The sequence below is a fragment of the Podarcis pityusensis genome (genome assembly GCF_964106645.2).
Source record: "Podarcis pityusensis genome assembly, chromosome: 8".
Lineage (NCBI taxonomy): Eukaryota > Metazoa > Chordata > Lepidosauria > Squamata > Lacertidae > Podarcis > Podarcis pityusensis.
This window is the reverse complement of record NC_138033.1, coordinates 70,040,648-70,053,772: the sequence shown is the minus strand read 5'-3', so window position 1 is coordinate 70,053,772 and position 13,125 is coordinate 70,040,648. Positions and strand designations below refer to the sequence as shown.

At 45.0% G+C, this 13,125-nt stretch overlaps 1 protein-coding gene across 4 annotated transcripts in view; it reads right to left on the bottom strand.

Moving 5' to 3' along the window:
• Positions 1–13,125, bottom strand: part of SKI (SKI proto-oncogene) — a 156,968-nt gene that overhangs the window by 15,630 nt on the left and 128,213 nt on the right. For all 4 annotated transcript variants that reach the window (XM_081016109.1, XM_081016108.1, XM_081016111.1 and 1 more), the window contains exon 2: positions 309–431. In XM_081016109.1, the coding sequence (XP_080872235.1) occupies positions 309–431 (123 nt within the window). The remainder of the gene's footprint in view (positions 1–308; positions 432–13,125) is intronic.

The window sequence follows — 13,125 nt, the reverse complement described above, 5'->3', positions numbered from 1 at the left end:
CTGCCTTGTTGTGGCGAAGGGGCTTGAATAACTCCAGGAAGCTATGAGCTATGCCGTGCAGGGCCACCCAAGACGGACAGGTCATAGCCGAAAGTTTAGACTAAATGTGATCTACCTGGAAAAGGAACTAGCAATCCACTCCAGTATTTTGCAAGAAAACTCCATGGACATAAAAAAGGAGAAGCTTTGAGTAGAAAGTGAGCATTTCCGAGGCATGCTCTGGTTCATGGGCTCACAGAGAGTCGAACACAACTAAGATGACTAAACACAACAACACACAAAACTATGACCAGTCCCCTAAAACTCACCTTGCTGGATGAATTGGACAAGGACCGTAACCAACTAGACTGCTTCTCTTTGTCACCAATTATTGGAGACTGCAAGGAGTCATCTATTTTGGGTTTCTTGGGAGCAGGAGGATCAGATGGTACCTGAAAAGAAAGAAAAGATTTACTGGCTTGAATTTGTATTCCTGTCATTTTCCATTGCATTTTTAGATATTAAACATAGTTCAAACCACCACTAGTTGAACAGGAATACACCCACATGGGGACCATTATCTGAAGAGCAAAGAAGCGTCTGTTCTAATCTATCCTACGAGCTCACAACATTATCTCACAGGATGCACTGTTACAGGTACTGTGACTAGGACCGTTCTTTCCTTGTGGACTCCAGGTCAGGGGTGAACTATAGGTAGCACACAAAAATTGTACATTGCTGTGTGAGTCCATTAGAAAACACCCTAAAGGCAAGCTACAGTTATACCTATATTAGAACCAACAAAAATGTCACAGAACAACTGAGGGCATGTGTTCAAGCTCACAGAGGCGTATCTACATACATTAAACTATGGTTTAGTGTTATATAACGGAACACATACAGTCTTTCAACAGTTTTTTGTTTGTTTTTTAACCATCCTGGGTGTTTTCAACTTCTATAAATGATTCATGTCCACCCAGATTTGGGGAAACACTTTAAAATTCATTTCTAGCTATGTTTCCTGGGGAAGGGGTTCAGTACCACTGGACAGAAAATTGACTGGGTTCCCCAAAGCTCTGTGACTGACCTATGTAGTCCTCCAAACTTTAGAACTGCTTTTTAAAAAAGCTAGAGGTGAGAAACAAAATTTCTAGTATATGTTAAAAGACAAACCATTTTAAAAACATATTCTTAAAGAAACCAAGCCAATAAAATCAAAGCATTCAACACTACCTGTCTTTTCCCCACTCACCCCCAAATCAAATTTGCCTGCTACCTTGTTTTCTAATTGTATGCAGAAAGGTGAGTTTTTAAAGCTGTGGTTTTGAATTGGAAAGATTATTTTAGATGAGAACAGGGCAGACTTTGTTATTCTGTTTGCAGTGGTTGTTATGCTGATGACTTCACTGCGCCGCAGCTGCAGGCAGATTCTAGTGGCCTGTTGCCAAGATCTGCTTTGCCTTTTCCACAAGTTGCTCTGCTCGGCCTATAAATCACCCGCAAGCATAAGCAAGCCCTTTTGGCCGCCTGGAACCCTATTCTCTCCAGGGACACCAGAAGATAAATTCCAAGGGCCCCAATGTGGCTTTGCCAAACAGATTGGTACCTACTGGTTGAACTGGGGCTCTGAAAAAAGCCAGAAAGCCAGCCAGTACAAACAAGATCACTGGGTAGGAGAGGGTGGGTTGAATGACCTCATCGTAATTGCTCTCTCCCCCTACCCTTCAAGGCAGGGAGGGAAGTGTCAATTCCATTTCAAGACCATGCAGTTTCTTCTCATGAAGGGATATGACTGAACATGGAGACAAAGAGACCTATGCTGATAATGATGAGCCACCCAGAGCCCCACAGGTGTGTGCCGGGATGCTATTCTTTTTTCTAAGTGTACTTTCCGGCTCCCAATACGAGCACACAAAGTGGTAGCCCTGTGTGCAGAGTTAACCCTAACCCTCCCCGCTACCGCCATGCCAATTGCCAAATGTGGGAGGATTTGCAAAGTCCATCCTTTTCAAAACTTTATTTCTTTAAAAAAAAACAAAAACCTGATTTATTTTTGGGCTACCTCAAGAGTGGCAAGGGAACTTTCTGAATCTGTGGATAAGTCAGCATGACTGGAGCAATAATAGTAATAATATTGGTGAAGAGGGAGAAAACTTCCTTCTACTTTTGCAGTTTCTGCCTGTGCAAGAAACAGTGACAGCATCTGAATGATATTTGGCAAGCACTGACAGATCCCAGCCCTGTCCACTGGGGCTGCAAAGTCAGGCTGGGAGGGGACCTGGAATGAGAGGCGGACACAGCAGGTGCTTCAACTCAGTACAGAGATGTGTTTCTTTCTTGCCCATTCCCCCCCCCCCCAATTTTCCCCTCCACCCTCTGCTCATCTGCAGAAAGAGTATTTTGTGCAGACTCGAGACAATCAATTGGGATGGTTAGAGAGTGTGTGTGTGTGTGTGCTGGGGGGGGGGGGCAGGAGCCCTGGCACAACAAGCTGAGCAAAGTTTTAAAAGCACGCAGCTGTAAGAAATAGCTAGTACAAAGTGAGGCAACCTAAATAGATTTGCCGAAAGGGGGATGGAGTGGGGAGAATGATAAATATATTATCTTACAAAACACAAACTCAGTTCCTTGCTTTTCCACCATCCCTCTGATCAAGGCAGAAAAAAGGGAAATAGACCTGTCTGTCAATACTATGTTATAAGAGCATCCGTCTGGGTGGAGGGGTCCCCCTCCCCCAGTTTGCAGCACTCATCTCTCATGGGAACTTAGGAAGCTGCCATTATCACATGGAGTCAAGCCATTGTTCCATCTAGCTCGCTCAACACTGTCTACTCTGATTGGTAGCAGCTCTCCAGAGCTTCAAGCAGGGGGCATTCCCAGCCTCCACCTCGAGATGCCAGAGATTGAACCTGAGACCTTCTGTGTGCAAGGCTGGTGCTCTGCTGCTAAGGTACACAGCTTTTCCTCCCAGCTTATGCCACACAGTGTTAGAAAATTACCAGGTGTCATGAGTGTTTTGCAACTGGAGAGGGTCCAATTGCAATTACATCTCTGGTTGCCAGGCTGGCGACTGACATCTCCATCTGGCTGGCCCCCCTAGCTTTCTTAAGCAGGTAAGCAGAAGAGCTTATTTACTGCATTTATATCCTACCTTTTTCTCTAAGGAGTACATGGTTCACCCCCCTCCCATCTCAGTTAATCCCTACAACAACCCAAGGTTGCCCAGTGAGCTTCATGACTGAGTGGGGATTTGAACCTGATCTCCCAGGTTCTAGTCAGACACTCTAACCACTACACAACACTGCCTTTCCAGAGTATTTCTGCTATGGGGCAGGTATATAAATTAAGCAGGTAAATAAATATGGGGAAAGCAAAATGTCGCTTAGAGAAGGATCTGAAATATTTTCTTAAAGTCTGAATTTGTATTCTAGATTATTTGATTTGATATTTTAATGTGTTGTAAACCACATATTTGTAATGTGTTGTAAACCATATTTTTCTTTAAAATATAAAGCAATATAGAAATAAAATTAATGATAATAATAATAAATTCATTGTTTTTAAAAAGTGCTTAGACATTCCATTGTGGCAACTGTAACCTAGGTTTGTATTACAAAAGCCACCAACATGAGTCTAGTCTTGTGAGGCTGAAAGCTGTCCAGTAGTCACATGGACTGCATCAACAAATCTCCACTCTGACAGTTTTGGTTTGCAAAACCAAACTTTCTTGAGTGATGCATCTGCACTGCCTGCACACTCCTATGAATGGTGGTCTAGAAATACAGTGAATGAGTCGGCCTGGTCAATTATTTCTGTGCTGTCCTGGACAGCAACCAAGCATACCTATTCATATCAGGATTGGGGAGTAAAGGAGAAGATTGGAAGATAATAACAGCAACTTCTGTTCAGCTTTTCTTTCATGGCTGTGGAAGAATCTGACATCAAGAGATCGCAACCTTGACCCTGGTCATCAAAATAGTTTTGACTAATGCTTTACTCACTGCATCATAATGACTAGCAAATCTGTGATGGCACAAAGCTTTTGTGGACTAGAGCCCCTTTCACCAGATGCATTTTCCTGTCAATCACATTATCAAAGCCAACGGACAAGTGCATTCTCCATATTTCCAAAGGACAATGGCAGAGTTCAGTGTTGCTGCAAAGTTGCTGCAATGAAAGCCCTTTACGGTACTTCCTAAAGCACTGCAATGACCTGGGAAGAGTTTACTGCAGGGCCAGCTACACAGTCCCATCATGTGTTAAATGTGCTTGTCTGGGAAACATGCAGCACCATATGCTCAAGGGGGTTTGTTTTGGACTTGCTTTTCAAGAATAGAAGCCCCATTTTGCCACATGCCAGACTTCTTCTGAAACCAAGAACACTATCAAAAGCAATCTGTAGAAATTGGGTGTTCAGGCAGCTCAGTGTGTGTGTGTGTGTGTGTGTGTGTGTGTGTGTGTGTGAGAGAGAGAGAGAGAGAGAGAGAGAGAGAGAGAGAAATCTGTGTGTGTGTGTGTGTGTAAAATCAACAACCCACTGAGCATGCCTAAGCCTTTGAGTGCACAGGGAAGTAGCTTTTTGGATCCCAGCCAATGCGTTTTGAGAAAGAAACAAGTTGGAAGCCAGATATTTCACCTATGATTCCAAAAGGTGCTTCTTGAAATTTTGGTCCCATCCATCTGAAGGTCATTCCCCATTAATCAGACTAATTTTGGCACTGGCCAAATAGGATCATGCTTGATGTGTCTGGCCAAATTTGCTAGCTCGGCACAGCACAACACTGCAGTAGCAAAGCCGAGCGAGGTTGGTGGGAATAGATTTCTCACCCTCTGCTTCTCAGAACAGCCCCTCCTCCTTCAGGCCAAGCAATAATAATAAAAGCAGCAGGCTAAGTGATAACAGAGCTGGCATGAGCACCTGCTAGTTTCTTTTCAGATGAATGCACCAGCAAAAATTTCAGCACCCAGCAGAAGTGACTTTTCAAGCTTAAGGCGTTCGGCAGTGTTATAGCTATCTCCCGAAATTCCCAAATGCCCAAGCATCAAACTATGACACGTTCACATACCAAGAGGCTTCCATTTAACAAATCAGCCTAAACAATCTGTACAGAAATACAAATGCAGCCAAACTCTGGGTCTATTGCAAGCCAATTCTACCCCATCCCTGAACTAATTTTCACATCATCTTGTGGAATGGTATTTTCCTGCATCTTGTGGAATGGTATTTTCTTACTCCTGGTTTTCCACTCCTTTCATCTATAACCATGCTGAACTTTGGGAACCTATTTTATATACCACTGTGGGTTGTTTTCCTTGGGACTGAGTACAAATACTGCATGATTCGTAACAAAATGAATATACTAACAACACTGTGAAAGGGATGCTAGTTTGTATGAAGTTTTTGCCTGTGTGGCAGCTTCCTTGTGTGAAAGCATTCTGGCTGGCACTTGAACAAAGCAGCTCATCTTTAAACTAATTTAGAACAATTTCAGCTTGTTTTTGAGCTGGATGTCTATAGACACTCCAGAACTAGGAGCATTTCCTGTACTAGTTGAAACACACACACACACACGGAAAAGAAGCTCAATGAAAACACTACTGAGGCCAAGAAGATGGTTTCTGTTTGTGGTTTCCTTGAAGCCCCAAACCGCACAAGAAAACTGGGGAAAGTTTCCAGCTAATGTGGCCTGTTCTCAAGGGAATTATCCCATTATTTTCTGATGCTGAAAATTTCTGTTGGGCATTTAATTAAAGTTCCTGCACTTCCCAGCAAGCTGCAACAAACTTTGTGGCTGGCCGAGATGCTTTAAGGTCAACAGGTGTGCTGGATGACCTGCTGAATCATCCTCTAATGCTGAAATTCAGCTTTTTTGACCCAGAACTATTCCCATATCCAATATGGGGGGGGGTGCATCTTAATTTAAGTGAATATATTGTGATTCTATCATTTCTCAATGACCATAAATAATGCCCTTATGCATCAAACTGAAGTCTCTTATACACACCCTTGCCTCGTTGTCCTGCTTCCTTACTCCAACGATTTCCCAATGATTCAAAGAGTTGTGGGCACATGAATGCAATTGATCTACTGCTGCTAATGTCACAACAACATTCCTGCCTGCCTACAAAGAACAACCTTTCTGTGTTTTAAGTTACTGAAGTTCCTATGGGACATTAGAGGGGTTCTTTCCCAGGTGAGAAAGTTATAGCTGTTCAAAGATCTTCTGACTTTCCCTCTCTCTCAGCTTCCAGATAATACCTCTCCTTCCCATATTGGTGAAACAGCCCAAAAGGTGATGAATAAATATGCACAGACCTATGAGATGCTAGATAGGTAAGGCTCCATTTCTAACTGGCACCATTCCAAGGGTGATATATCCTCTTGTGGCTCCAGAGTGGTTTCCAATCCATGGAAGCATAAAGTAATTACTCTGCAAGCATTCACACTAATCACAGTTTCTGTAGTTGATGTCTGGCTGAGAATATAGACTCCCCAGTGTGAAAGTGACTCTTGCAAGCTGGCAGAAAAGTGTGCGGAGGGAGGGAGGGAGGCTACACTTGTGGCTTTGAAAACATCTGACGAACTAGGAGCAGGTGCAAGGGACCCATATGCATGAGGTCTCCTTGGCTCAATTTTTCCATAGCAACCAGGCTGTTAAAGAAAAGAGCAGAGCACACATACCCCATATACTTCCCACCCAATCTTTACTCAGAGATTGGACTTGAGTCTGGGTGCTGGACAATGAAGGTGAATGGAGCTGCCCCACCAATCTTAGTGTGTGTGCGCGCGCGCACACACACACACACACACACACACTGCCACCCAGCTGCCACCTGTCTGTTTTTTAACTTACAACCAGTCTATGGGGATGCCACTGGCTGTCACCTTCCTCTTTCTTAGTCTCAATGTTGCCTTTTCAGGGGGAAGGATGGGGGGCACAACTAGAATTAGTTGGCTCTGCCTGTCATTGGTTCTGGCTCCACCTACTGTTGGCCTCTCTGCCTTCCAACCCTAGCAACCTTGATAGGCAGCAGCCACCATCAGCGCCAGGGATTCACAGCCTAGCTCAGCAACATCACAGTCATCTCAACCACAGTTTCCTAAGGAACCAAAATGCCCTAAATTCACAAAGTTATTGTGAAGATACTGCCCCCTCCAATGCAATGCATTCCATCACTACAAGGGAGCAACTTAAACGCTGTTGCTATAGATCAAATATGAGAGGTGCTTCCCCACCACTACTCCACCCCCTATTCTACAAACTCTTGCAAATATTCAGTCCTTATAATTCCCGGAGATTCCATGAAAATAAATGAAAATGATAACAAATGCATTGTGGGGTTTTTTTGAGCTTGATATGCAACACCACAGAATACAAACGATGCAATGATGGTGCCCACAAGAAATAATGATGGCCACCAAGGTAATTAGGCAGATTCACGGTGGATAAGGCGATCAGTGGCTACTACCCAATACCCACAATGACTGTGTTGTTATCTCTACTGCTAGAGACAGCATGCCTCTGAATACCAGTTGCCCAGAATTGCAAATGGGGAAGAGTTCTGTTGTGCTGAGGTTCTGCTTGCAGGCTTCCCATAAGTGTCAGGTTAGTCACTGCAAGAACAGGATGCGGGAGAAGGTGGGCCTTTGGCCTGATCCAGCAACCAGGAACTGCTTACGTTCCACATCCTTATGTTAAAATGCCCCTAAATATAAATCAAAATAATTCCCAAATATTTTCAAAACACACTCAGGAGACCTGAATCATCATTTTTGGATTACTTGAAGATGAGAGCACTGCCGAACGTGCACAAGAACGTGCACAAACAACTTACAAAAGTAATTAGACTCATGCAATTATAATGCCGTAGGTGGTAGTTCCCTTCCCCCTCCTTTTATCTTTTCATAGTTTGTGCAGATAGACAAGATCCGTTCTAACCATGAGTAAGGGTGGAGCTTCCTGTCTTGGCAACTACTTGATAGCTGTTTGTTAAACAAAATGAAGCAGATTTCTGAGAGAGAGAGAGAGAGAGAGAGAGAGAGAGAGAGAGAGAGAACCACAAGACCCAATGCCGGTCTGATACTGGTTTCCAGAAACCTCAAAGCTAGTTTTCATGAGAGAGTCAAAGGAACCCCGGAGACGCTAACTGATTTTCTTCCTGAGTAAACAGGTATTGTGCAAGACAAGGCCTGAGACACAGCTTGATTGTGCAGTGCAGAAAAAGTAATTGAGGGACACATAGAGACTTGGTGTATATGGGGGGGGGGGGGGATATGAATGAACGTGCCTTTTTTACCAGCCCTTCTGGACAATCTTATGGGGACCATATACCAGTGATGGGTGGATCCAGATGCAAAAGAGGACGAAACAAAAATTTTACCTCTTACACAGTAGGGCAGTTTCTACACACACCTCTATCCTCCATTCAGGCAACCAACAGGCATTACCGTCCCAGACACCTCAGATAGACAGAAACACTCAGGAGCATATAAAATAGGATGTGGCCTGGAGAGAGTCCTGAGGCCCAGACAGAGGCTTTGGCCCCAGGGCTTGAGGTTCCCCACCCCTGGTTTAGGGGCATAGGAATTATACATTGGGAAGAGAGAGATATTATTTCCGCAGCCCCTGTAAATGTATTGAATCAATGCATCTCAGTCGGTCAGAACACCCAGCTGCAAAGATTCAATTTTTCTTGTGTTTATTTATTATCATGGCACACATGATTCTTTTCCCCATTTTATTCTCACAAGGGTCATGTGGGGTAGGTTAGGTGGAGAGTGTGAATGACTGGCAAACGCTCATTCAGCAGGAGCTTCATGGCAGAGTATTTGAACCCGGATCTCCCTGGTCCTTGTCCAAGCACATGCACCATTTGCACCTCACTGGCTATTAAAATGAAGAAAGAACACCCCCAGAACAATGCTCCAGTCAGTGGGACTACAGAACTTGTCAGCCCCAGGTCATGTTTCGCTCTCCAAAAGCTACCAAATTGCTGACAGACATGTTTCTGATCTGTACAAAATAAAGAACAATTCCCTTCATGTTTCTTCTCCTTCCAGGGAGTGATCGCTTTAGTTATTTAACCCCTGGCGCCTCCAGTTTTTTTAAAAAAATTAATAATCAGGTAGTAGATGATGTGAAAGAGCAGCTGCCCTTAACCCCCATTGTATCCCAACTCCCATCAACCCCAGTCAGCAAGTAAGGGGTGGCTGCCCTGAAGAACTACTACCAGTCAGAGTAGACCATTCTTAACGCTACTTCTTTCACTTGTGGACCTTTGCTGGTAGATATGGAGTCCAGGAGTTAGTTCTACTAATAACTTTTTCATGGAGCAACAAACTTTGACCCTGCTGATGACTACCCTGAACCAAAACTCATTGTGTTAGTGATACCTGGAAAGGGAAGACTGAAGACTAGAGAAAGGCACGCAAAGCCACACACTTCCAGAACCTGCAGCTTCACATTGCTTTGTGGAATTGATGGCCCTGTTGCCTGGCAGAGTAGATGAGGCAGAGGAGACACTTCCGACTCGCACGCTGATTCACAGTGACCTAAGACGAGTTACTGAAACTCAGGTGGCGCGATAAAATGGCAACGATCAGGGTGCTGTCAAATGCAAGCACAGATCATAAAATGAGAAGCTAAAAGGCAAAGAGGCGTCAAAGTGTGCCGGTGTTAGAGGGCTCTATGGGATATAAAAGCAGCAGAAGTCTTTCTTCTAAATTCAATGAATTATGTTGAGGGTGGGGAGACTGCAACCCTCCAGATATAGAGAGATGGATAGACAGATATTTGCATTAGCGACTAGCCTCTGCAGTTTGGGTGTAAGGTACAAACACGTATGAACACAACTTACCAGACTCAAAACACCAGCCATTACAAAGTATAAACAGAAGAATGCAACAATGCACATAATAAAATAATACAGTGGTGCCCCGCAAGACGAATGCCTCACAAGACGGAAAACTCGCTAGACGAAAGGGTTTTCCGTTTTTTGAGCTGCTTCGCAAGACGAATTTCCCTATGGGCTTGCTTCGCAAGACGAAAATGTCTTGCAAGTTTGTTTCCTTTTTCGTAAAACCGTTAATACCCAGGGTGCATTTGAATTTCTGTGTGGTGGGTGGCTGGGGGAACAGTTGAGGAGGGGTTTGCAAGAATCTGGGAGCTTGTGTGGTTTTTTTCTGCATTTTTATGATTTTCTGTGACCATTGGGGCACTCTGCTGTTGTTGTTTTTTAAAAAATCTGGGTTTGAATTTCTGTGTGGTGGGTGGCTGGGGGAACAGTTGAGGAGGGGTTTGCAAGAATCTGGGAGCTTGTGTGGGTTTTTCTGCATTTTTATGATTTTCTGTGACCATTGGGCCATGTCATCTTTTTTTCAAAAAAAAATATCTGAGTTTGAATTTCTGTGTGGTGGGTGGCTCGGGGAACAGTTGGGGAGGGGTTTGCAAGAATCTGGGAGCTTGTGTGGGTTTTTTTGAATTTTTATGATTTTCTGTGACCATTGGGCCATGTTGTTTTTTCCCCAAAAAAAATTCTGAGTTTGAATTTCTGTGTGGTGGGTGGCTGGGGGAACAGTTGGGGAGGGGTTTGCAAGAATCTGGGAGCTTGTGTGGTTTTTTTTGAATTTTTATGATTTTCTGTGACCATTGGGCCATGTTGTCTTTTTTCAAAAAAAATTTCTGAGTTTGAATTTCTGTGTGGTGGGTGGCTGGGGGAACAGTTGGGGAGGGGTTTGCAATTTCTGTGTGGTAGGTGGGTGGCTGGGGGAACAGTTGAGGTTTTTGAAGACTTTGGTATTTTTAAAGCTTTTCCAAAACTTCTTTTGCAGCCATTTGAGGATTTTGAAGACTTTGGTGATTTGCAGCCATTTCGTAAGTTAAACTTTTAAAACTTTTTTGGGGGGTTTTTGGATTTTGGGTTGGGTGTTTGGAATTCAAGGACTTGGTTCTGGGTTTGAATTCCTGTGTGGTGGGTGGCTGGGTGCTTTTGAATTTTTTGGGTGTGAAGCACTGATTTTTTTTTTTTCTGAGTTTACGAAGCTAGGAGCTGTGCTGCCATGGGACCCAAGAAGACTGCTGCTGCAGAGGCCGGCGAGAGGAAGGAGGAGAAGGTGACGCTGGAAATGAAGAAGGAGATCATCCGGAAGCACGACGATGGAATGCGTGTGACAGACCTCGCCAGGGAGTACGGCAGGAACCCATCGACCATCGGCACCATCCTGAAGATGAGGGAGAAGATCCTTGCGACTGATGGAGCCAAGGGAGTCACCAGGATCGTGAAGAACCGCCCAGCTGTTCTGGAGGAGGTCAAAAAGTTGCTGCTCATCTGGTTAGAAGAGAAGCAGCGTGCAGGGGACACAGTGACTGAGGCCGTAATTTGTGAGAAGGCCAAGGCCTTGCACGCAGACCTCGTCTGGGAACAGCCAGGAACCTCAGGCGAGCCAGAAGTCTTCAAGGCAAGCAGAGGCTGGTTTGACCGGTTCAAGACAAGATCTGGAATCCACAGCGTGGTCGGGCATGGAGAGGCTGCCAGTTCTGATGTTCCTGCGGCTGAAGACTTTGCATTGGAGTTCCTGGAGGCTGTGAAGACGGAGGGCTACGTTCCACAGCAGGTCTTCAACTGCGACGAGACCGGGCTGTTTTGGAAGAGGATGCCCAAAAGGACTTTCATCACTCAGGAGGAGGCCAAGTTGCCTGGCCACAAGCCCATGAAGGACCGTCTGACCCTGTCTTCTGTGCCAACGCAAGCGGCGACCTGAAGATCAAGCCCCTGCTGGTGTACCACTCGGAGAACCCACGGGCCTTCAAGAAACACAAGGTCGACAAGGAGCAGCTGAGTGTCATGTGGCGATCCAACAGTAAGGCTTGGGTCACACGTGTGCTGTTTGTGGACTGGGTCAATCTTGCTTTTGGCCCTGCTGTCAAACAGTACCTGCTGGACAATGACCTGCCGCTGAAGGCTTTGCTTCTGATGGACAATGCTCCTGCTCATCCTAAAGACCTTGAGGAGGACTTGTTGGAGGAGTTCAGCTTCATCAACATCATGTTCCTGCCGCCTAACACCACGCCACTGCTCCAGCCGATGGATCAGCAGGTCATCGCCAATTTCAAAAAACTCTACACCAAGGAGCTTTTCAGGCGATGCTTCGAGGTGACTGATTGCACCACCATCACCCTGCGGGAATTCTGGAAGGACCACTTCGACATCGTCACCTGCTTGAAGATGATCACCACGGCCTGGAAAGGGATCAGCCAGAGAAATTTGAATTGCGCTTGGCGCAGCCTGTGGCCAGACTGTGTGGCACCAAGTGACTCTGATGCACCAGAGTCAACAGTGGTGCAGGACATTGTTGCCTTGGGGAGGACCATGGGCCTGGAGGTCACAGAGGAGGACGTCTGCGAGCTGGTGGAGGAGCACGACCACGAGCTGACCACCCAGGAGCTGGTCGAACTGCAGGCAGAGGCTGCGCAGGAGCAGGCCTCGCTGGAAGAGGAGGAAGCAACTGAGGAACGGCTGTCCTCCAAAGAACTGAGGGACATTTGCATGAAGTGGAAGGCTGTGCAGGCTTTTGCAGAGCGGCACCACCCTAACAAGCACGTGGCACATGACCTTGCGAACACTTTTGATACGACGGTCATGTCACCTTTCAGGGAGGTGCTGAAAAGGCAGATGAAGCAGCAAACCATGGACAGGTTCTTCAGCAAGAAGCAAAGAGTGGAAGAGTGGTCCCCCAGAGTCTTAGAAAATGTAATGTACACTTTGTTGATTTTTAAATGTTTTTCCTGTCATGTTTAGAAACTTAATTTATTGTTCCTTCAATTTTTGAAATGCTCTTTACAGTATGTGTGACTTTAAAGAGCACTTAATAAACTCTTGTTGTACCAAATTTGGCTTTGTTTGGACTTTTTTTGACCGTAGGAACGCATTAATTGGATTTCAATGCATTCCTATGGGATTTCGTGCTTCGCAAGACGAAAAATTCGCTAGATGAAAAAACTCGCAGAACGAATTAATTTCGTCTTGCGAGGCACCACTGTATTAGCAAACTCGTTTATAATTTATACAATTTAAAACTCATCATGGCCTCTATTTTAAAGGCAGCTGCAAGAAGTTTTAATGTCTTTGTTGTCCTTGATCTTCATC